The 25,677-nt window shown below is 39.0% G+C and overlaps 1 protein-coding gene across 2 annotated transcripts in view; it reads right to left on the minus strand.

Moving 5' to 3' along the window:
• Nucleotides 1-2,025: 2,025 nt before the first annotated feature.
• SPARCL1 (SPARC like 1) overlaps nucleotides 2,026-25,677 on the minus strand; it is a 54,751-nt gene continuing 31,099 nt past the window's right edge. For both annotated transcript variants that reach the window (XM_021673257.2, XM_021673256.2), the window contains 9 exons: nucleotides 24,440-24,586; nucleotides 23,076-24,056; nucleotides 21,094-21,166; nucleotides 20,232-20,350; nucleotides 19,339-19,459; nucleotides 11,402-11,538; nucleotides 9,309-9,457; nucleotides 8,548-8,696; nucleotides 2,026-2,494 (listed from right to left, as the gene is read on the minus strand). In XM_021673257.2, the coding sequence (XP_021528932.2) occupies nucleotides 2,466-2,494; nucleotides 8,548-8,696; nucleotides 9,309-9,457; nucleotides 11,402-11,538; nucleotides 19,339-19,459; nucleotides 20,232-20,350; nucleotides 21,094-21,166; nucleotides 23,076-24,056; nucleotides 24,440-24,586 (1,905 nt within the window). In that variant the 3' untranslated portion in view covers nucleotides 2,026-2,465. The remainder of the gene's footprint in view (nucleotides 2,495-8,547; nucleotides 8,697-9,308; nucleotides 9,458-11,401; nucleotides 11,539-19,338; nucleotides 19,460-20,231; nucleotides 20,351-21,093; nucleotides 21,167-23,075; nucleotides 24,057-24,439; nucleotides 24,587-25,677) is intronic.

Below are 25,677 nucleotides of genomic sequence, written 5' to 3' on the forward strand. Positions count from 1 at the left end.
TACTATATATCTCCTCAATTACCTTTGCTTCAGTGACCCTTGGAGCAACAGATATAAGGAGCAGTGCGATCACCTACAGTCTCTATGCCCATCTAGTATTTAAGGCATGTTACTAATGCCTTTATGGTTATGGGCAATATGAGTCACAAAATTCAAAGCTAAAGTGAATAATTGCTTTCATACCAGGAGCTCCAACTTCCAAAGTCTCTCAATTACACAGAGGTAGACTTACAGTCTGATTACTGAGAAAATAACTTTATCTCTTAGGTTGGGATTAGAGTAGTGTCTTTATTACAAACAACCCACAATTAAAAACTGTGACCACCAAGAATATTAATGTGCTTCTATAATAGGTCATCTAGCTATACATGTGAGAGCTCTAAATGATAGAGAAATTTAAGGTTGAAATTTTCTATTAAATATTTTTCATTTCAAAATGAGTATTATTTTCAAATAAAATTTTTAGTAGATATTGAGGTGGTGTCCTTACAGTGACATTAAAATCACTTTTCACTATTCTACAACATTTTTGAAAGCTGTCTGAGGGTAAAAGATGATTTAGGTCTAATTATTACTTCTTAATATAATTTCACTGTTCCCAAAAACCTAGTTTGTAATTAGCTAAGACCTTTTCAGCTTCACATAAAATTGTTCTGAAATTTGGAATAGTTTCTAAAATTATTTCTGTAGTTGGAAAAAGTTACAAATAATATTTAATTAGATTTTATCTAATTAATTATTAAAGATGAATCAAGTTGAAGTTAATTATTTAGAAAGGACATAGTATGATATGGTTCTAGTTAAGAATAAGAAATGTATTGAGTTATGAAAAGAGATAATGAATAAAATTTTGAAGTTCTCAGAGAAGATAATTCTGGTAAAAAAATAAACTATTCTGTAAGTATCTTTCAGATAAAATTCCTAGGGGCATGTTTTCTCAGTGACTATCGCAGATAAGGTTTATAACAACAACAACAAATTTTTTGATTATTTAAAAAAATAAAAGCTCATTGTGTTGATATCTTTCATTTCAGATAGAAAACTGTAGAAAACCATTTTCTTTCAAATAGTCAAAGTGAGTGACATGTTCTTTCATTGCCTTCAGAACTTGGAAAACTATATTATGATGTCATATTTTTGTTATCTAACTTTTACTGTAATAGTTATCAAAGAAGAGTCTGAATAAAAACACAAATTTTTGCTTATGACAGTTTTTTTTGCTATCAATTTACAGTATTAATATTTAATCTCTTTCTACATTGGACATCAAAACACTTTATGGCTCTCTACCTGTTTTACCCTTACTTTTCTTTATTTTGAGGCAATGAATGTGTAGAAATTTCTGCAGGGCTGCCCTCTTCCCCAGCACACATTCTCAACTGAACAAAAAGTTAGAATTAGTTGGATCAAGCAGCACATAATCTTCCACATTTTATTTTTATTTATTTATATTTTGAGACAGGGCCTTGCCCTGTCACCCAGGCTGGAGTGCAGTGGTGCTATATTGGCTCACTGCAGCCTCGACCTGCTAGGCTCGAACAATTCTCCTACCTCAGTCTACCAAATAGCTGGGACCACAGGTGCATGCTATCTTGCCTGGCTATTTTTTAAAGGTTTATTTGAGACAGGGTCTCTCCATGTTGCCTGGGCTGGTTTTGAACTCCTGAGCTCAAGGAATCCTCCCGCCTTGGCCTCCCAAAGTGTTGGGATTATAGGGTGAGCCTCTGCACCCAGCTTGTTCTACATTTTAAATCAAATTTGGTAAAAAAGCACTTGAATTTGTTTATTTAGTTTTCTGTTTAAACTTACATAATGATGAAGGACATTAATGAGCTGCTCTTATTTTACCACTGAGTATTTGTTTTCTGTAAGAGATGTCTCACACTTTTTCTTCCAACACACACACACACACACACACACACAAAGTAGTAGGGTTTAGGAAGCACAATTATAATTTGATATGAGATGTGAGTCTTGGGCTGATCTTTCACATTTGATTGTCTAAATAATAACTGGAAATAAGCATTTGGATTTTTATGGACTCTTTATTAGGGTATTAAGATATTGAAAATAATAGACACTAACCACAAAAGAGCAACATTCCACTTTGTTGAAGTGCAAATGATATTATGAACAATACAAATACATTATTTTTATTGTTAATAGTTTTATCATTAATTATCTCATAAGTTGATGCAGAGAGTGAAATTACTATGAATTAAACTTCTGTTCACAATGTACAGTATTTTGCATATGTTGACTTTACTTAATTTTATATTTTTGTTTCCAAAGTCGAGGTTAAATACCTGGTGCATAGGTTGTTATCAAGCAATTACTCTCATTGTCTTGTCATACATGCAAACATTTTGCTAAATATAAATCTACAAGTATCACAGTTGCATATATTGCTGAAGTGGTTAGAATAGAGGAGGATGCTGGAAAGTTGAGTTCTTTAAAATCTTCATTCAAAAGAGAAGATTTTCATCTATGTCTTCTGTAAAAAACAAGAAGCAAAAGAAATACTTTTAGAAAGTAGCCAGAGTAATAGAACAAACAATATCAGATTTGAAGGATTAGAGAAATCATCTAATAAGACAGTATAATGGTGATCCTCAACTCTGGTAGGGCGTCAATGTCACTCATGAACTTTTAAAAATATATATTTTTAGGCCTCACCTCTGGCCTCTAGAATCAGAACGCCTAGGGGTGAGCTAATGGCATGTAGACATTTGGAAAACTGCAGGTAATTCTGCTGCAGGGTTGAGAACCACTGACTGAGGAAGAGCAGATTAAAGGGAGGTCCAGCCAAGAAGTGCCAAGTAGACTAATCTGGAAGGTGAGCTAAAATATAACAGAAATAAATAGAAGTGTAGTGCTAGGTAAATCCAGTTTTTCATTGAGTAGCTTGTCAAAGAACTTGTCACTATACCTGTGGAAGAAGACAGTATCCTCTAGTGGATATAAGATCTCTGCTTACCAATATGGCCCACCCTAACTCAATAATTGTTAAACTGTTTTTTCTCAAAAAAAAAAAAAACCTGTTAAGTTCAGAAGCACATGTGCAGGTTTGTTATATAGGCAAACCCTAGTCATGGGGGTTTGCTGTACGGATTATTTTGTCACTAAGGTACTAAGCCTAGTACCATTAGTTATTTTTTCTGATCCTCTCCCTCCTCCCACCCTCCACTTTCTGGTAGGCCCCAGTGTCTGTTATTCCCCTCTATCTGTCTGTGTGTTCTTATCATTTAGCTCCCACTTGTAAGTGAGAACGTGTAGTATTTGGTTTTCTGTTCTTGCATTGGTTTGCTAAGAATAATGCCTCCAGCTCCATCCATGTTCCTGCAAAGAACATGATCTTATTCTTTTTTATGGTTGCATAGTATTCCATGGTGTATATGTACCATATTTTCTTTATCCAGTCTACCATTGATGGGCATTTAGGTTGATTCCATGTCATAATTTAACCATTAAATGTTTAAAGCAGGTAATTTGAAGCATACTAAACTATTAAACTACTCCGTCTGGGCACTAGGTAAGTTTCCTGCTAACAGTCTTTAGCCCAGAGAATTGGAAAGATTGTGGACTTTGATATGTATTTTTTGAGTACTGGTTTCATTTGCAAACTGGAGATAATAACTTCATTACTTTTATATTTACTTATATTTGCACCCAAAGCCTTTGTCTTCTTTCTGTTGCTCAGATAAGAGATGTCCATTTTCTTGATGCTAAGGCTAATTCCTCTACCTATGTGCAAGACCTCTTCTGACCTTCACGAGATTCTCCTTTTACTTTCTGCTTTCTTTCTTACATCCTTCCTTCACCTTTCCTTTTCTACTGGGAGGCCCGTCCCGTTAGCATTTAAATATGTTGTATATTTAGCCTCTAGAACAGTGCCTGCACTGATGTAAACCATCTGTAAAGATTTCTTGAGCAAATGAATGAATAAATGAGTGGAATGCCCAAATCTCTCTTATTCTAGAAAATGCTCCTGTTACTCTATATCTTTTCTAGGTCTTTCCTACACTCAAACATCCAATATTTACCCTTTCTCATCTCTCTTTTCTTCTCAGCCTATAGAATGTGACTTCCATCTTTACCATTCCACCAACACTACTCTCCCCAAGGCCACCCAGGATGTCATTATTTCTTTCACCTTCTTTGACATCTCAGTCGCACTTGGCACTGTCAGTCTCTTCCTCCTCTTGGAAACACCTCCTTTGCATGGCACTATCCTGGTTTTCTTCCTTCATTTCAGGAGAAACTTCATTCACCTTACTGAATTCTTTCTTCCTCCTCTATCCACCATCTAGATGTTGTTCCTCAGTGTGGTATTTAATCCTAGACGCTTTTTCATGTAACTCAATGTTTTTCCTTGGGAGAATTAGTTCCCTTCCCTCATGTCAATTATTATCTGTATGCTTATAATCCCCAAATATGCATTTCAGTTCCCAAACCCTGTCTTTATATATAAGCAGCCGACAAATATATATATATATGTTTAACAAATACGTATATTTATATTTATATATATAAAGTTAAACATATATATAAAAACAAATATGTATGTTTAACAAATACATATATATATATTTATATATATATATATAAAGTTCAGAAGTACATGTACACATTTGTTATATAAGCAAACCCATGACATGAGGGTTGTACAGATTATTTTGTCAGTCAGGTATTCAGCCTAGTATCCATTAGTTATTTCTCCTGATCCTCTCCCTCCTCCCACACTCCACTCTCTGGTAGGCGCCAGTGTTCGTTGTACGGTTTATGTTGAATATATATATATATATATATATATATGTGTGTGTTCCACATTACTTATCATCAGTAAAATTTAAATCAAAACCATCTCACAATGAGATACCATTTCACATCCGTCAAAATGGCTATAATTAAAAAGTCTAAAAACAACATGCTGGTGAAGCTGCAGAGAAAAAGGAATGCTTATACACCGGTAATGTAAATTAGTTGAGCCACTGTGGAAAGCAGTTTGGAGATTTCTCAAAGAACTTAAAACGGAACTATCGTTTTACTAAAAAGACACATGCACTCACATGTTCATTGCAGCACTATTCACAACAGCAAAGGCATACAATCATTGTAGGTGCCCATCAGTGGTGGGCATAGTAGAAATAATGGTAGTTTTGATGGAGTGGTGGAGACAATGGCAAAACCATAATTACTTTTGCATGAACCTAACACTTAAGAGATAACCTAATACTTTACAATTCAACGTATCCCAAATGGAATTTGTCATTTACCCCATATCCACTTCTGTTCTTGTGTTTCCTCAGCGGAAGGTGCCTCTATTTACCTCTATTTACCCTGCCTGCTCTAAGCCAGGGACCTAGGCATTGCACTTCTCTTTTCCATCTCTCACCTGTCTGCTCTCTGCCCCCACATATTTTCTACCAAATATTGTCTTATTTCTACATGCTATACATTTGGGTATGCTTGTATTTTAAAATATATCTTCAATATGTTTACTTCTCTTTTTTTCTTCTCTGTCACTCCCCTAGTTGAAGTTCTCATCAGCTCTTGCCTGGGTTTACCACAATATTCTCTCAACAATTCTTTGGCCTCTCCACAACGTACCCGGGGGAATCCTTAAATACAAACTCAGGGAAATCACTGGCTTGTTTGAAACACTTTGGTGATCCCCCAGTACTCTTAGTATAATTTCTTTAAGTGACTTAGGAGAACCTGCGTCATCTGACTTGTTTACCCTGTGAGTCTCACTTGTGGAAGGTTTTCTGAAGATTAGCATGGATATGTGTCAATGCATGGGCACGAAATAAATGAGGACTCCTCCACTTGTTACTTCAACCCCATTTTTACAGATAAGGAAAATGAGACTCACTGAGGATAAGTGGCATGCCCTAATTCACATAGCTAGTTAATAACAGAGTAGGAATATATAAGCAAATCTATCACAGGCAGTTAAAATTCAGGAAAGCATTGGCTAAACTTTATATTCTCTTTCTGTGGATTTCTCAGCCTTGAAGGAAAGAAGGGTATACTTACAAATAAAGATTTTTTTTTCTCTAGCTACATTCCAAAGCAATAACTTGTTTACATGTTCTGACTGAATATTTAATATCTTTTTATTGGTTTATTATGTGATAATTTTTTCCTTTCTTCAAAATAAGGTAATGATGGCCAAACCACAGTGCACAAACAAGATCATTAGCAGCTTTGCAAATGACTGGACTTTAAGTCCTTCCTGTTCCTCCCAGACAACCGCTCAGTGGAGACTGGGTGAGCTTACACACTGCAGAGCTGCCAGAAGCTTTGCAAGAGGAAGAATGAGATGCAACTGGTTTTCTTAAGTAAATGGCTTCTGTTTAAATTTGCCTTTTTATCAGCCCTTTAAAATCACATGACATATAAACAGGCATCCATAAATATGTCCTATCCCAGCTGAGTTTTCCCCTCTAGATACTGGCAGGGCAGGACAGAGGGATATATTTGAATTTTTATAAGTACTCTGCTTATATAATAGATGTTAGAAAGACGATTGACACCCAGCCTTCTGTGGTCTCCTTCTCCTCCTCCTGTTGTAGCAGGATTGGTCAGTGTGGCCAATAGAATATGGCAGAAGTAATGGTATGTAACTTCTGAGGTTAGGTTATAAAAGACATTGGGGCCTCAATCTTGGCGTTCTCTCTCTCTGCCTAGTGTCTCACTCTGGAGGAAACCAGATACCTTGCTGTGAGCAGCCCTGTGGAGGAGAGGCCTACATGATGGGATACTGAAGGCTCCCGCAAACAGCCATGGGAGTGAGCTCAGGAACAGACTCTTCGGCCGCAGTCAAGCCGTCAGATAACTGCCTCACTGCATGACAGCTTGACCACAACCTAATGAGAGATCCTAATCCAGAGCCATCCAGGTTAGTTACTGTGGGATTCCTGACCCTTGGAAACTGTGAGAAAGATTTGAAGCTGCTAAGTTCTGGAGTGATTCACTATGCACCATAGACAACTAGGTACTTAAAAAATATACATCCTTTGCTCATTACAGTTGCGTTTATTTCACAGAATAATATTGCAAGGAAAAGGACCAACCCTCTTTGCTTATCTATTTATTACTAAATAAATCATACTTTAACCTCTTCCTCTCTAATTTTAAGGCATTCTACATATGTATGGGGGATATTTTAAAAATGAAGGTTGCACAGGTTATTTCTTTTTGGAAACTTCTGATGTTTGATGAACTGACTTTCCTTTACTGCTTAGCTGCATGTTTACCCCAAGGGCATATTGTAAACATGAATGAAATCTCTGTTTCAGAGATTTGATGTTCACTGTTAATTTATGTTCTGTGAGTGGTATTTTCTTACTTATTTATTTTAATTGACAAATAAAATAGTATATATCATGTAAAACATAATCTTTTAAAATATGTATATACTGTGGAATGGCTAAATTGAGCTGATTAACAAATGCATTACCTCACATACTATCATTTTTGTGTGTGTGTGGTGAGAATTGTGAGCAGATTGTAATGCTCATTTTTTGAACATCTTTCATTTCTTTTTTTTTCTTTTTTTTTTTTTTTGAGACTGAGTCTCACTCTGTCACCCAGGCTGGAATGCAATGGCATGATCTTGGTTCACTGCAACCTCTGCCTCCCAGGTTCAAGCAATTCTCCTGCCTCAGCCTCCCGAATAGCTGGGATTACAGGTGTGTACCACCAAGCCTGGCTAATTTTTGTATTTTTGGTAAAGACGGGGTTTCCCCATGTTGGCCAGTCTTGTCTTGAACTTCTGACCTCAGGTGATCTGCCTGCCTCGGCCTCCCAAAGTGCTGGGATTACAGGCATGAGCCACTGCACTTGGCTTTTCATATCTTAATTATTGAAAAACTACCTGATCATAAAAGTCAAGTCTAACTTAGGAAGAGAAAAGGAAACATATTAAGACATAACCAAGCAAAACGTGTCTAAATTTAATTTCCTCTACTGCAGGAGTAAAGAAAGAATACTCTGATCTACCTTCCCACAGCCCCAGTCATTGAGGATAAAGTCATGGGTGAGTTTTGGGTTAAAGGATTATCCCAGCACTACTTGTGATCTAAGATCCAGTCTTTAGTGTGTTGGTAATTGATCCTGAGATGTTCTGACATCTCCCATTGTCAGAAACGAGCTTGCTTTTTTATTCTTTCCATGTGATTTTGAAAAGTTTGACCCAAGGTCCAGGTTAAGGTAGGATATTAAATAAGGAAGGACCCAAAGCCTGCTGAGATTTTGCCCAACTCTCTGGATTCACGTGTTTTTTTTAGGCTGAGCTAACTGCCGAGACCTCAATGCATGTTTCACTCTTGCTACCCTTCCAAAACAGTGCCATAAAGGTAGTAAGAAGTGACTTTGCAATGACAGCATGTGCACCAAGTGAGTCCTATCTAACAAGCTGCCACCTTTTTGTTTCAAGCTTTCAATTTGGACATGTGGAAGGACCTCTCTAGGAAGCATGCAGGGCTTAGAGCTTGTCTGGGGAAGAAGACGTCCCTCTTCTTTGGCTGGTGATGCATTTACCTTCTTTAATTCCAAAGCAGTGGCCCCACTCCTTCAGGGTGATGTGCTTATCCTTGTTAGGGTCACACTCCTCAAAGAAGCGGGTTATGCAGTGTTCCATGGGCACCAGAGATGCTCGCAGAGGAGCAAGTTCAGAATGTGTCAAGACTCTGCAATGAAATACATGGCATCCTATTAATCGAGTTAGCTTATGCATGATGATTTAACTCTTAGGCTTACCAAGGACATTTTTCTTCCATAAGGTTGCTGTATATGCAAAATAAATAGAATACTGATGAAAACTGCCAATGAAATAAACTGTTTGTGGGTAAGGTTGACAGCTTTTGGGATGTCAATTCACAAAGTTTCTCTCTTCATGGGAACTGTCCTTCCCCCACCCTAAATCTATAGGGGTGTACCCAGAAATCATGTTGGTACAACCTGGTTCTCATCCACTGGCCATACCTGATTGTTTTAGATGTACGCACTTGACCCATGTTGGGCCAATCAGAATATCTTGGGAATTTAGGATCAAGACTGAGAAAATTGGTGGAGTCTCTGTGGGAAGCCGGACCTTCGCATGTAAACTTGGGAGCTGTGGAGTAGCCATATTCTGCTATCATCACAGCAGCTCTGTGTTTAGACTCCTAAGTATGTTCGACATTTCAGTATTCTAAAGTGGAACTGGGAAATGTCCTAAATTAGATTTCCTTTTGCAGAGATATATAGACATTTTATCAGAGAGATAAATCTAGAAATGGAAAGGTAAAAAGAGTTCTTACCTATCCATAGGGTGTTGGTCAAGTTCACTAAACTGCCAGTGCACAGGATACACATACATGTGGTAATTTTTCTTAAAGTCCCTTAGGAGAAGGTCAATGGGATGGTCCCCAGCCAAGAGCCTCTTTTCGTCCAGGTAAATTTTCTTGACCTGGAATTAGGAAGGGAGAAGACTGTCAGAGAATCAGACAAATGTAATGGACTCGTCACTTGCTAAAGGTTACTTGAAGAGTGACAGTAACATGATAGAGGAAAACAAGCTCAGGACATCATGTGCAACCAAATGAAATGCCTTCCAATCAATACTACAGGCCTTTTTCATGTCTACCTGATATAGCATAGCACCTGATGTAAGAAACCTCAGGTTTTCAGAAGAAATTTAAATCTTTTATAAGCTTTTAAATATTTTAAGTATTTTTTGCCTCTTTCTTTTAACCAAGTAATGTTTACTGCATTTTTTTTTTTAACTATGAGGTTTTAATGAAAAGGGCTGAATTGACTTAGGCAAAATTTTTGATTAGTTAGTGAGAAGTGCTGCTCCTTCCTCTGCTGACAGAGTCCATTCTTAGTCTTCTAGGTCACCCATCCGGTGCCCACTCACTCTCCCTTTAGCCCTGGTGTGTTACTGCTTGGCCAGCCCCATTGAAATTTCCCCATTTCATAGCTAATACCCTCAAGGCTCTCTGTGACATTGTATTCAAGAGGGAGGCTAGAAGTTATTCTTGAGCAGTGCACGTGAAACTCTCAGCTTGTGATGTTGCCTCTTCTTTCGCTGAGTAATTGGAAGCAAACAGAACCTCCACCTGCTCCCAGGACCACAACTTTCCTTCCTGCGATCTTCCTGTGCTCCTAACCTAAGCCCAACCCCTCTCCTCTGGCAGGGATACCTATTGAAGATGGCCCTCTGGCAGTTGTGTGCATTCTCTGCTTCTCACTAATTTTTCCTTCTTGACTGGGTTATTTCCAGAAACACACAAACATCCTCTACCATCTCCCACTGCAAGGTGGGACTCTTGATCTCACTTTCCCCTTCAGCTGCCACCTCATTTCTGTTTATCTCTTTATAGCAAAACTCCTTGAAAGGACTGTCTGTACTTGTGGCACTCACATCCTTCCTCCTATTCTCTGTTGAACTCTGTCTACTGAAGCTTCCTTCCCTAGACATTCTCCCACTGCAGGAACAGCTCCTATCAAAGTCAACTTTGCTATTGTGAGTAGTCTTTGCTGCTGTGAATGACCTTGACATGCTAAATCTCTGGCCAGTCCTCAGTCCTCAACTTACAACCTATAAACAGCATTTGACACAGTTAATGCACACCCTCCTTCATGTTTTATTTGTCTTCACAGCATGTTTCATCTCAACTGACATACTTATACATATATTTGCTGATTTGATTATGTTTGCATAAATGCTCATTTGACTATATTTATATAATTGCATGTATGCCTATATATGTGTATATATACAAATATATACACATATATACATTAGACACACACACATATATACTTATTTGTTTAGAATCTTTCTCTTAACCTAGAATGTAAACTCATGAAGGTAGAGATTTTGTCTGGTTCATTGCTGCAACTCCAGTATTTAGGTCAATTTCTGGCACTCAGTAACTATCTGGTGAATGAATTTTCTCTGGAAGCTTCTGGAATCAATGTTCTGTGCTTTTTAATCTTAATATAGTACTGATATTGTGAGTAATGGATTTCCTTTGTATCATACATCTATATCTGGCCTATGAGAGCAAAAAAAAACATGCTTAGATTTAAATAAGATGTCTGGCCTGACTATATCAATGCTGAATTTATATTAACTTTGCTCAACCAGAGCTTGCTCTAGTTGTGATTTGAAGAGCCCTAATTCAGGCCACTCACCATTGGGAAGAATGGGGAGGTTCAGTGGTTTCTGAAACCTTGTGGCATAAATGGTGACATCTACTATTCTGTGAAGCCACGTGGGCTAAGCAGGTGTGGAGAAGCATAGTGAGCTTCTGCCAGTATGCAGAGGTAGGTAGCCCCCCACCATGTCTTTCTTCCTCATGCCCTGTAGACAAACACTGAAGAAGCTAACCTGTGGATAACTTACTTTATTTCTCTGCTTCTCATTTAGATATCCAGCATGTTCAGAGTTGGCTTCATAAAGCTGCATCAGGATATTCTTGAGCCAGTCTCTCATCCTTAGAGGAAACTGAGTCACTTCAAAGTCCGTACAAACAGGAATAGCTGTTACAAGCAGAAAATATACTGTAATCTTTGGACTTATTCATGTCCTATGGCAAGTCCTCATAATAGGAAGCTTAACAACTTCTGGCGACTATCGGAGCTTTCTTAGGGCCCCTTTATTAGGACAGTGGTCCTTAGCCCTGGTGGTGGCACAACAGATTTGCCTGGGGTTTTAAAAAACATACCAAATGCCAGCTTCCATTCAAGTAAATTCTGATGTGATTGTACTGGTGTGAAGCCTGGGCATCAGGATGTTTTTAAAGCTCCAAGAGCAATTTGGATGTGCAACTAGGCCCTAGAACCACTGCTGTAGAGTCAGAGTTGAAGTTTGTAGGTGGAGGGGCAAGTGCTGTTGAATAGAGGAAAAGGTAGATATTAGCTCATACTACAGTAAGAAATAATGCTAAATCTCAGTGGCTTAAAGAAGCAAAAGTCAATTTTGCAATTCTGCTACAAATCCAATACAAGGTGGCTGGAGGGGTCTGCTCATAGCAGTCTCCCTGGAGCTCAGCATGATGTTGCCATTTTTTTTTCTTTTTCTTTTTTTGTAAATTTTTATTGTACTTTAAGTTCTGATATACTTAAAGGGGCCCCTGACAGTCCCCAGTGTGTGATGTTCCCCTCCCTCTGTCCATGTGTTCTCATTGTTCAACTCCCACTTATGAGTGAGAAATTGTGGTGTTTGATTTTCTGTTCCTGTGTTAATTTGCTGAGAATGATGGTTTCCAGCTTCATCCATGTCCCTGCAAAGGACATAAACTCATCCTTTTTTTATGGCTGCATAGTGTTCCATGGTGTATATGTGCTACATTTTCTTTATCCAGTCTATCATTGACGGTCATTTGGGTTGGTTCCAAGTCTTTGCTATTGTGAATAGTGCTGCAGTGAACATATGTGTGCCTGTGTCTTTATAGTAGAATGATTTAAAATCCTTTGGTTATATACCCATGGATTGCTGGGTCAAATGGAATTTCTGTTTCTAGATCCTTGAGGAATCACTACACCGTCTTCCACAATGGTTGAACTAATTTACACTCCCACCAACAGTGTAAAAGCACTCCCAGTTCTCCACATCCTTCCCAGCATTTGTTGTTTCCTAATGTTTTAATGATCACCATTCTAACTGGCGTGAGATGGTGTCTCATTGTGATTTTGACTTGTATTTCTCTTATGATCAGTAATGATGAGCTTTTTTCCATATGTTTGTTGGCCACATAAATGTCTTCTTTTGAGAAGTGTCTGTTCATATCCTTCACCCACTTTTTAATGGAGTTGTTTTTTTCTTGTAAATTTGTTTAAGTTCCTTGTAGATTCTAGATATTAGACCTTTGTCAGATGGATAGATTGCAACAATTTTCTCCTATTCTTTAGTTTGCCTGTTCACTCTGATGATAGTTTCTTTTGCTGTGCAGAAGCTCTATAGTTTAATTAGATTTCATTTGCCAATTTTGGCTTTTGTTGCCATTGCTTTTGGTGTTTTAGTCATGAAGTCTTTGCCCATGCCTATGTCCTGTATGGTATTGCTTAGATTTTGTTCTAGGGTTTTTGTGGTTTTAGGTCTTATGTTTAAGTCTTTAATCCATCTTGAGTTAATTTTTGTATAAGATGTAAGGAAGGGGTCCAGTTTCAGTTTTCTGCATATAGTTAGCCAGTTTTCCCAATGCCATTTATTAAATTGGGAATCCTTTCTGCATTGCTTGTTTTTGTCAGGTTTGTCAAAGATCAGATGGTTACAGATGTGTGGCATTATTTCTGAAGCCTCTATTCTGTTCCACTGGTCTATATATCTGTTTTGGTGCCAGTACCATACTGTTTTGGCTACTGTAGCCTTGTAGTATAGTTTGAAGTCAAGTAGTGTGATGCCTCCAGCTTTGTTCTTTTTGCTTAGGATTATCTTGGCTATATGGGCTCTTTTTTTGTTCCATATGAAATTTAAAGTAGTTTTTTTCTAATTCTGTGAAGAAAGTCAGTGGTAGATTGATAGAGATAGCATTGAATCTATAAATTACTTTAGACAGTATGGCCATTTTCATGATATTGATTCTTCCTAACTATGAGCATGGGATGTTTTTCCATATGTTTGCATTCTCTCTTATTTCCTTGAGCAGTGGTTTGTAGTTCTCCTTGAAGAGGTCCTTCAAATCCCTTGTAGGTTGTATTTCTAGGTATTTTTTCTCTTTGTAGCAATTGTGAATGGGAGTTCACTCATGATTTGACTCTCTGTTAGTCTGTTATTGGTGTATAGGGATGCTTGTGATTTTTGCATATTGATTTTGTTTCTGAGACTTTGCTGAAGTTGCTTATCACCTTTAAGGAGATTTTGGGCTGCAATGATGGGTCTTCTAAATATGCAATCATGTCATCTGCAAACAGAGACAATTTGACTTCCTCTCTTTCTGTTTGAAGATCCTTTATTTATTTCTCTTGCCTGATTGCCCTGGCCAGAACTTTCAATACTATGTTGAATAGGAGTGGTGAGAGAGGGCATCCTTGTCTTGTGCTGGTTTTCAAACAGAATGCTTCCAGCTTTTGCCCATTCAGTATGATATTGGCTGTGGGTTTGTCATAAATAGCTCTTATTATTTTGAGATAATTTTCATCAGCACCTAGTTTATTGAGACTTTTTTAGCATGAAGGGGTGTTGAATTTTATTGAAGGCCTTTTCTGCATCTATTGAGATAATCATGTGGTTTTTGTTGTTGGTTCTGTTTATGTGATGGATTACATTTATTGATTTGCATATGTTGAACTAACCTTGCATTCCAGGGATGAAGCTGACTTGATAATGGTGAGTAAGCTTTTTGATGTGCTGCTGGATTTGGTTTGTCAGTATTTTATTGAAGATTTTTGCATTGATGTTCATCAGGGATTTTGGTCTGAAATATTCTTTTTGTTGTTGTTATGTCTCTGCCAGGTTTTGGTATCAGGATGATGCTGACCTCATAAATTGAGTTGGGAAAGAGTCCTTCTTTTTCTATTGTTTGGAATAGTTTCAGAAGGAATGGTACCAGATCCTCTTTGTACCTCTGGCAGAGTTCAGCTGTCAATCTTTCTGGTCCTGGACTTTTTTTAGTTGGTAGGGTATTAATTATTGCCTCAATTTCAGAATTTGTTAATGGTCTATTCAGGGATTTAACTTCTTCCCGGTTTAGTTTCAGGTGGGTGTATAAGTCCAGGAATTTATCCATTTCTTCTAGATTGTCTAGTTTATTTGTGTAGACGTGTTTATAGTTTTCTCTGCTGGTAGTTTGTATTTCTGTGGGATCAGTGGTAATATCCCCTTTGTCATTTTTTATTGTTTCTATTTGATTCTCTTCTCTTTTCTTCTTTATTAGTCTGGCTAGCATCTATCTATTCTGTTAATCCTGTAAAAAAAAAAACAAAAAACCCAGCTCTTGTATTCATTGATTTTGTAAAGGATTTTTCATGTCTCTATCTCCTTCAGTTCTGCTCTCATCTTAGTTATTTCTTGTCTTCTGCTAGTTTTGAATTTGCTTGCTCTTGCTTCTCTAGGTCTTTTAATTTTGATGATAGGGTGTCTATTTTAGATCTTTTCCACTTTCTCCTTTGGGCATTTAGTGCTATAAATTTCCCTCTAAACACTACATTAGCTGTGTCCTGGAGATTCTGGTATGTTGTATATTTGTTCTCATTGGTTTCAAATAACTTATTTATTTCTACCTTAATTTTGTTATTTACCCAATAGTCATTCAGGAGCAGGTTGTTCAGTTCCCATGTAGTTGTATGGTTTTGAGTGAGTTTCTTAATCCTGAGTTCTACTTTAATTGCACTGTGGTCCAAGAGACTGTTTGTTATGATTTTCGTTCTTTTGCATTTGCCGAGGAGTGCTTACTTTCAATTATGTGGTTAATTTTAGAATAAGTGCATTGTGGTGCTGAGAAGAATGTATATTCAGTTGATTTGGGGTGGAGAGTTCTGTAGATATCTTATTAGGTCCACTTGGTTCAGAGCTGGGTTCAAGTCCTGAGTACCTTTGTTAATTTTCCGTCTCATTGATCTTTCTAATATTGACAATGAGGTGTTAAAGTCTCCCACTGTTATTGTGTGGAAATATAAGTCTCTTTGTAGATCTGTAAGAACTTGCTTTATGAATCTAGGTGGTCCTGTATTGGATGCCTATATATTTGGGATAGTTAACTCTTCTTGTTGCATCGATCCCTTTGCCATTATGTAATGCCCTTCTTTGTCTTTTTTGATCTTTGTTGATTTAAAGTCTGTTTTATCAGAGACTGGGATAGCAACCTCTGCTTTTTTTATTGCTTTCCATTTGCTTGCTAAATATTCCTCCATGTGTTTATTTTATCTTGAGCCTATGTGTGTCTTTGTATGTGAGATGGGTCTCCTGAATACAGCACACAGAATGGGTCTTGACTATCTAATTTGCCAGTCTGATTCTTTTAATTAGGGCATTTAGTTCATTTACATTTAAGGTTAATACTGTTATGTGTGAATTTGATCCTGTCATTATATTGCTAGCTGGTTATTTTGCCTGTTAATTGATGCAGTTTCTTCATAGTGTCAATGGTCTTTACAATTTGGTATGTTTTTGCAGTGGCTGGTACTGGATTTTCCTTTCTATATTTAGTGCTTCCTTCAGGAGCTCTTGTAAGGCAGGCCTGGTGGTGACAAAATCTCTCAGCATTTGCTTGTCTGTAAAAGATTTTATTTCTCCTTTGCTTATGAAGCTTAGTTTGGCTGGATATGAAATTCTGGAATGAAAATTCTTTTCCTTAAGAATGTTGAACATTGGCCCCTATTCTCTTCTGATTTGTAGGGTTTCTGCAGAGAGCTCTGCTGTTAGTCTGGTGGGCTTCCCTTTGTGGGTAACCTAAGCTTTCTCTCTGGCTGCCCTCAACATTTTTTTCTTCATTTCAACCTTGGTGAATCTGACAATTATGTGTCTTGGGGTTGCTCTTCTTTTTTTTTCAATTTAATTTATTTATTTTACTTTAGGCGTATACTATATCTGGCATTTCTCCCCATGTTATCCCTCCTCGCCCTCCCCTCCCTCCCCACCCCCCAGGGGTTGCTCTTCTTGAGGAGTATCTTTGTGGGGTACTCTGTATTTCCTGAACTTGAATGTTGGCCTGTCTTGTTAGGTTGGGGAAGTTCTCCTAGATAATATCCTGAAGTGTGTTTTTCAACTTGGTTCCATTCTCCCCATCACTTTCAGGTACACCAGTGAAATGTAGGTTTAGTCTTTCCACATAGTCCTGTATTTCTTGGAGGCTTTGTTTGTTCCCTTTTATTCTTTTTTCTCTAAAATTGTTTTCATGCTTTATTTCATTAAGTTGATCTTCTCTGATATCCTTTCTTCTGCTTGATCGATTCAGCTGTTAATACTTGTGTATGCTTCATGAAGTTCTTGTGCTGTGTTTTTCAGCTTTATCAGATCATTTATGTTCTTCTCTAAACTGGTTATTCTAGTTAGCAATTCCTCTAACCTTTTTTCAAGGTTCCTTGCATTGGGACCTTCTTAGCTTCCTTGCATTGGATTAGAACATGCTCCTTTAGTTCAGAGGAGTTTGTTATTACCCACCTTCTGAGGCCTACTCTGTCAATTCATCAAACTCATTCTCCATCCTGTTTTGTTCCCTTGCTGGCAAGGAGTTGTGATCCTTTGGAGGAGAAGAGGCATTCTGGTTTTTGGAATTTTCAGCCTTTTTGCACTGTTTTTCCCTCATCTTTGTGGATTTATCTATTTTTGATCTTTGATGTTGGTGACCTTCAGATGGGGTTTTTCTGTGGATGTCCTTTCTGTTATTGTTGATGCTATGCCTTTCTGTTTGTTAGTTTTCCTTCTAACAGGCAGGTCTATCCGCTGCAGGTCTTCTGGAGTTTGCTGGAGGTCCACTCCAGACCCTGTTTGCCTGGGTATCACCAGCAGAAGGTGCAGAACAGCAAAGATTGCTGCCTGTTCCTTCCTCTGGAAACTCTGTCCAAGTGGGCACCCACCAGATGCCAGCTGGAGCTCTCCTGTATGAGGTGTCTGTCAATCCCTGCTGAGAGGTGTCTCTCAATCAGGAGGCATGGAGGTCAAGGGCCCACTTGAAGAGGCAGTCTGACCCTTAGCAGAGCTTGAGCATTGCGCTGGGAGATCTGCTGCTTTCTTCAGAGCCAACAGGCAGGAACGTCTAAGTCTGCTGAAGCTGTGCCCACAGACACCCTTCCCCCATGTTCTCTGCCCAGGGAGATGCACGTTTTATCTATAAGCTCCTGACAGGGGCTGCTGCCTCTCTTTCAGAGATGCCCTGCCCAGAGAAGAGAAATCTAGTGAGGCCATCTGGATACAGCAGCTTTGTGGCACTGTGGCGGGCTCTGCCCAGTTTGAACTTTCTGTCAGCTTCGTTTACATTGTGAAGGGAAAATTGCCTACTCAAGCATAAGTAATGGTGAATGCCCCTCCCCCCACCAAGCTTGAGGATCCCATATAGACTTCAGACTGCTGAGCTGGCAGCAAGAATTTCGAGTCCATGGATCTTAGCTTGCTGGGCTTCATGGGGGTAGGATACACTGAGCTAGAAACTTGGCTCCGTGACTTCAACCCCCTTTTCAGGGAAGTGAATGGTTCTGTCTTGCTGGCATTCCAGGTGCCACTGAGGTATGAAAAAAAATCCTGTAGCAAGCTTAGTGTCTGCGCAAATGGCCACCCAGCTCTGTGCTTGAAACCCAGGGCCTTTGTGCTGTAGGCACCCGAGGGAATCTCCTGGTCTGTGGGTTGTGAAAGACCATGGGAAAAGCATAGTATCTGAGCCAGAGTACACCATCCCTCATGGCACGGTCCCTTGAGGCTTCCCTTGCTTAGCAGAGGAAGTTCCCTGATCCTTTGTGCTTCCCAGGTAAGGCAACACCCCACCTGCTTCAGCTCACCCTCCGTGGGCTGTACCCACTGTCTAATCAGTTCCAGTGAGATGAGCTGGATACTTCAGTTGGAAATGCAGAAATCACTCGCCTTCTGCATTGATCTCTCTGGGAACTGCAGACTGGAACTGTTCCTATTTGGCCATCTTGCCAGCCACCAAAGACATTGCTTTTTTTTGAGGCCACTATCTCAAAGAGAGATTGTGGTGACAAAGGAGCAGAGGATAGAGAACCATACCCCAGTTCTTCAATGCTTCTGCCCAGAACTCACACAGATGATTTTTGTTCTCATTTCACTGGACAAAGAAAGATATGTGGTCATACTTAGCATCCAGGGGGCTGACATGTTTCATCCTCTCCTGGGTCTGGAAGGGGAGGAGACCTGGAAATATTACGGAGCACTGCTAATGTGGAGAATCGTTTAGCAGTAAGGGGAGCCAAACACAATTGAGAGTATCCTGGGGAAGGAAGACAGCCTTAAAAAACTTCTGGAAGAATATGTTGTTGGAAAACTTCTTGGCAATGGCTTAACTTAAGTTGGGAAGAGGGCAAATAATGTAGCAAAATTCCAGTAATTCAACTCTATGATTAAGTGGATAACTTTATCATAGTGGTTCTGAGCCCTGGCTGAACATTAGAATTGTCTAGGTTACTTTAAAAACAAATAAAAAAACCATGTCAGAGTTCCGACCTTGTTCAGTTAAATCAGAATCTCCTACAGTTAAGGCCTGGGAGTTCTTATTTTTAAATTTCTTCAGTGGATTTGTGTGTGTGTGTGTGTGTGTGTGTGTGTGTGTGTGTGTGTGTATTCAGAACTACATTAGCTTTTTCCTGTTTACATATAGATAATCAGGCAATGTCCAGATTCACCCCAAACCCTCTCAAATATGATGGTTGACAGGAGGGACATAATCTTACATTTGCAGGCTCCAAAATAATCCAGCTGCAGTTGATGCCCCTTTTTGGTTCCCTCCAGTCTGCATTTAGTAGCAAATAGATGACAGGAACTGGCATAGGTCTGATTGTCAGTGCCACAAACCTATGGGAGATAAGCAGGAGAAAATCTGATAGAGCCAAATGCTCACTGGATGACACTCTACTTCTTAAAGCTCATACTCTGATAACAGTGCTGTGCCAAAATGTGGTCAAGTAGATGAGATTATTAAAATCATCATTGTCCTGTTTAGCTTTAAAAAAATCAACTATACTGTACCAACAGTGATGACAACTTAGCTCTAGATAAGCTCAGTAGAATGAAAACTGCAGAGGTTCCAAGGCTGGCATGAGTTTTAAAATGGGTTCTACAGCTCAAATGCCACTGTTATCTTTTTACGGCAGAATTGAAATTCTTTGATTTTGTTGGCATTTATTCCTGTTTAATATTTCTTCAAATATTAGATGATAACCTACGTACCTACCTTTTTTTTTTTTTGAGATGAAGTCTCACTCTGTCGCTCAGGCTGGAGTGCAGTGGCGCAATCTCTGCTCACTGTGACCTCCACCTCCTGGGTCCAAGCGATTCTCCTACCTCAGCCTCCTGAGTAGTTGGGACCACAGGCACATGCCACCATGCCCGGCTAATTTTTTGTATTTTTAGTAGAGGCGGGGTTTCATAGTGTTAGCCAGGATGGTCTCAATCTCCTTACCTCGTGATCTGCCTGCCTTGACCTCCCAAAGTGCTGGGATTACAGGCGTGAGCCACTGCACCTGGCTGTACCTACCTTTTTTTAGCAAAAATTTCAATTGCAAATATTTTCATTTCAGTCACTAACCTTTGGAGCCACTTAAAGACTATTTTGTAGAATACTTACTTGGTCAAGGAGTTTTGCTGGAGGACAAGTCACTGGATCCTGGCAGACACAGTGAGGTTTTCCCTGTTGGTCTGCCTTACAGATGTGACCTCTTTTACACTGGAAGCTCATGCAAGAATCTAACAGAAAAGATTGGACAGGAAACACGGACAGAGTTAAATTGAGTATGCAAATACAAATTCACTCAACTAGCTTCCTTTCCACTGATGAAAGGGAAATTTTGAAGTCCTTGAAATTTGCGAATTTGTAAGTAGGAAGACATTAGAATCCTTTTTAATTGATGTGTTAATTTCCACATGGAACCTTCTATTTTACATGATAATTTTACAGACTATTTTACATGATAATCTAGATTTCCTTTTGTAGCAGTTTGAACTGGAGATGTGCAAAGAACAGACAGCTCTTCTAAGCCTGAGATGGTCACAGTCTGAAGTCCTTAGTGCAATGTTGTGCAGGCTGGTCAGAAGTGAAATAAGGCTGAAATTCAAAATATTTGTCATAGGGGAAGGAATTAGGTCCTTTATTAAGAATGGAATATAAATTCACCAGCAAGTTGTGGACTTTAGAATAGATAAGATAGAATTAATTCTTTTCAGAAGCAAAAGGATTTAAGGAAAAGGAATTCTAGCCTTTTCACTAATATCTCAACAGGGCTTCCAGTTTGTAAACAAATTTACCCATAGTTGTATATCAAATATACACAAGAAAATATCAACAATTTATGGTAGCCTTTCCTTGGGGAGGATTGGGGAGAGGAAAAATTCTATGCAGTAGTCACAACGGATGGAGGGGCAAGCCCAAAATGGCAGATTCCATTTCTTCCTTGATATAGTCACAAACAGTTTGCTTTTTGCATACTCACCCACACCATGCACCCTCATATTGCCTTCACTTGATGTCTCATCGTCATTTGATGAGTTGTCTGCTTTCTTGACCTTTAGAATAACAAGAGCAAAAGTTAAAATCTACTACGAGGAGAGCCGTTACTTAATTTATATTCCCACTGTGCATACTTTCACAGACTGTTTTTCATGCTCAAATCATTTCAGATCTCAGAAAGGGAAACCAGGCTGGGTGCAGTGTAATCCTAGCACTTTGGGAGGCCATGGTGGGAGATTCACTTGAGCCCAGGAGTTCAAGACCAGCCTGGGCAACATAGGGAAACTCCATCTCTACAAAAAATAAAAATAAATAAAAAAGAAAAAAAGGAAAAATATCAGCCTGGGCATGGCGGTACATGTCTATGGTCCCAGTTACTCAGGAGGCTAAGGTGGGAGGACTGCTAGAGCCCAGGAGGTTGAGGCTGCAGTGAGCTGTGATTGCACCACTGCACTCCAGCCTGGGAGACACGGCAAGACTCCATCTCTAAAAACAAAACAAAACAAAACAAAACAAAACAAAACAAAACAAAACAAAAAAGAAAGAAAGGTAGCCTGTAATCTTAGCACTTTGGGAGGCCAAGGCAGGTGGATCACCTGAGGTCAGGAGTTTGAGACCAGCCTGACCAGCAAGGTGAAACCCCATCTCTACTAAAAATACAAAAATTAGCTGGGCATGGTGGCAGGCACCTGGATTCCCAGCTACTCAGGAGGCTGAGATAGGAGAGTTGCTTGAACCTGGGAGGCAGAGGTTGCAGTGAGCTGACATCGCACCACTGCATGTCAGACTGGGTGATAGAGTGAGACTCCATCTTAAAAAAAAAAAAAAGGAAAGGGAAATCAGTCACAACTGTGGAGGTAGACAGTAACCCTTGGAGAACAGGACCCTTTTCTATCTTTATCAATGGGATTTAGTGCAGTCTCGCAGGGGCTTACTCAATAAGACTTGGAGTCTCCTCTTTGGATTTGAGAAAACACTAGAAATGTAGTATTATCTTGTGATTTTGCAGTTAAGACAGAGTTACATTGGAAATCTCTCTGAATTTGTTTGTAAAGCTTTCACACCAGGCTTTTAAGGTATAAGAAAACTCCTACATTAGAGTGGCAGCAGAGTTCTCAGTAACTGAAGTTTTACCACTGACCTTGTGCACCAGAATCTGTGCCAAGTCTTGCTGGTGGGTGGCTGCCAGGATTTTGCATGAAAGCTCCAAATATGCTTCCTCCCTGCCCCGACCCTGCTATAGTTTCCAGATTATTATTTTGGTGTGTGTTTGCTTAATAAGGTAGGACCTTAATCTTTATAACTAATTCAACAAACATCATTGGATCTTTTATTATGTCAGAGGCATTTTGTTGGACACTGGTGATACAACTTGAATACAATGTTGCATCTGCTTTCAAGGCATTAGAGCAGCAGCTATCAATGTCTCCCATCCTTCACATCTGTCATAATTTATCATTCCAAGTAGTTCCAGGAACTTTAAATGGCTAATATCTGCATTTCTGTGCCTGGAAAATCATGGAAATTGACCTGGCCCACTCAAGGGACAGACTGGAAATGCTGGGAAATTAATACCTCTCTAGCAGTCCTCAGCCAAAATAAGTGCCCTAGCTCCTTCAATCCCCAAATGGAATAATTCTGAGAAAGTGTCTTTACATGGCTTGAATGATGTTCCTTTTATTAGCTTCCTTTCCTTTTTGTATCACGTCTCCACTCCTCAATCTTTGTTCCCTGTGCTTCTCAAATAAACACTCAAATCCAAGACCTGCTTCTAGGGGAACCCAAATAAAACAGGCATTCTCAGCCTAATGATAGAGATGGACCTAAAAATAAATAATTATAATATATTTTAGTAATGTATGCGTAGACATACACACAGGACACTGTGAGAGCACAGAGAAGGGTCATAACTGTTTGTTGATAATGTTGACTTTATTGGACAGGGACCATTTAAAATAATCTTACCTCTTGGTATTCCCCAGGCTCACTGGTATCTATATTTTCATTTTCACCTGCTTTTTGTCTTTGCTCCTCAATTTTGAGGTGATAGGCAATGGATTGAGCTCTCTCGGCCTCCAGAAAGGCCTGGCTTGGGATGAAGTAGTCATCACTTGCACTGTGCCTGGGGCCATCATCGCCATCATCACCCCCATTATCATCAGCTCCATGATTTCTGAGCATGGTGTTACCATCATCAGTAGGTTCCAGGAGCAGAGCCTCATCTATCTCTTTGTGGTTGCTGATAGCTTCAGGGCCAGTTTTACCCTCTTGACTCTGCCATTCAGTCTCTTGAATGTGCTTATCGACGTTTGATGCATTTTCCTCTTCCATTTCTGCATTGGAATTATCTTCTTCTTGTTCTTGGTTAGCCTGCTCAAATTCATCCTTCTGCATCTTGCTTACTTGAGTTGGTTGATCAGACTGTTCCAAAATATCGTCAGATTGGGTATTGTCTTCTTCCTGCTTGCTGTTAGAATGCTCCCTGGACAATTCTGTCTTTCTTTCTTGGTCATCATTGTGGGTACCAGCTTCACCTGGCTCTTTTTCTTCTTCCTCTTCTCCATTGGAAATATTTGGATCCTGCTCTTGGTTTCCTTGATCCATCAGGTGACTACGTTTACTGCTCCTGTTCAACTGATGATGTGAATCATTTGTAGGTTGTTCTTGGTTTTCCTCTCCCTTTTTGATGCTTTCTTGTTGGTTAGAATCTGTGAAGGAACGGACACTAGGAGCCAGAAAATCAATGTTCTCTGAGAGTTTTTTCTCCTGAGGTTCACTTATATCTTCTTTTATGTCCAGTGTACCTTCAGTTGGTGCATACTCCAAATCCACACTTAAGTCACCATCGCTGTCCTTCAATCCCAGCTCTTGGCTAGAACCCTTGCCCTGTTCTGCTGACTGCTCATGGCCTTCCTCTTTTGATTTTAGTATTGAAGATTTTTCAGCCTTAAAAAAAAAAAAGTTCCTTCTTCAAACAAATGATAATGTAACCATATTTATGCCTAAGATAACATTTAATATTCATTATTCTTTTTCTTCACACATTATCACATAAACATGTTTATAATGTTCTTTACACTCTGTAGCCACAGGTTTAAACTGAATTTGGATTTTATAAAATGAAACAAGTATGCAGCAGCTCAGCCCAAATAGTAAAATTCATTAATCTTCACGATTCTTCTGATGTAGTGATTGAAGGCAGTTGAGATGATCATCATGTTAAAATATTAAACTGAGACATAAATGACATAATCTCTTTGACCATGCTTTGAAACTAAGATCTTTGGAGAATTTAAAAACTATATTAATATAAATAATGTTACTTTTACCTTATGGTGGGGATGGTCTTCTGTGGATACTGCTGTTTCTTTTCCATTTTCTGCATCTTCAGCTCTTAAACTGGGGATTGCAGTGTTGACGGGTGCTACTGTTTCAGCAGTTGGTTTGGAATGATCAGATAATAATCTTGCATTTGTCTGAAAAAATTAAAAACTGGTTTTTGTTATTTATGTCTAGATGCTAATTAAAAAATTTGCTAATCTTGTTGTCATCATTATTAGTAGCAATATACTTCATTCATACCAATAATTAAAAATTATTCTCTAGAGTTTTTGAGGATATAAGTAAATGCCTAGAACAGAATGTTAAGTGGAAGCAGAATCTCAATTGTGTTTAAGAAAAAGTTATTTTTGCAGAGACTGGATAAAAATAGAGCAAAAAGCATTTGAATAATGGTTACTTTGAGTTTTGAAATTATTTTCTGTGTTTTTCAAACTTTTGCAAAGCATTTGTACTTTACAATTTTGAAAAGTGTTGTTTAGCAGAAAGTTGAATTCAAATAAAATTAACCATAAGATATAGTACTATACATTTTCCTAATTTAAGTACTCACTGATAATTAGCAGAAAAAGTTGTAAACTTTTTATCAATATTTATTTGATTTAACATTGATCAGGAAATTTTAATAAAAAAACAATTTAGAGGCTAGGGGTGGTGGCTCGCTCCTGTAATCTCAGCCTTAACATTGATCAGGAAATTTTTTTTTTGTTGTTTTTTGTTTTTGAGACGGAGTTTCGCTCTTGTTACCCAGACTGGAGTGCAATGGCGTGATCTCGGCTCACCGCAACCTCCGCCTTCTGGGTTCAGCCAATTCTCCTGCCTCAGCCTCCTGAGTAGCTGGGATTACAGGCACGCGCCACCGTGCCCAGCTAATTTTTTGTATTTTTAGTAGAGACGGGGTTTCACCATGTTGACCAGGATGGTCTCGATCTCTTGACCTCGTGATCCACCCGCCTCGGCCTCCCAAAGTGCTGGGATTACAGGCGTGAGCCACCGTGCCCGGCCGTGATCAGGAAATTTTAATAAAAAACAATTTAGAGGCTGGGGGTGGTGGCTCACTGCTGTAATCTCAGCACTTTGGGAGGCAGAGGAGGGCAGATCACCTGAGGTCAGGAGTTCAAGACCAGTCTGGCCAACATGGTGAAACCCCGTCTCTACTAAAAATACAAAAAATTAGCTGGGCGTGGTGGCGGGCACCTGTTACCCCAGCTATTCGGGAGGCTGAGGC

This window comes from Aotus nancymaae, unplaced genomic scaffold (assembly GCF_030222135.1).
Source record: "Aotus nancymaae isolate 86718 unplaced genomic scaffold, 86718_ANA_hifiasm-v0.15.2.pri h1tg000006l, whole genome shotgun sequence".
NCBI classification, from domain to species: Eukaryota; Metazoa; Chordata; class Mammalia; order Primates; family Aotidae; genus Aotus; species Aotus nancymaae.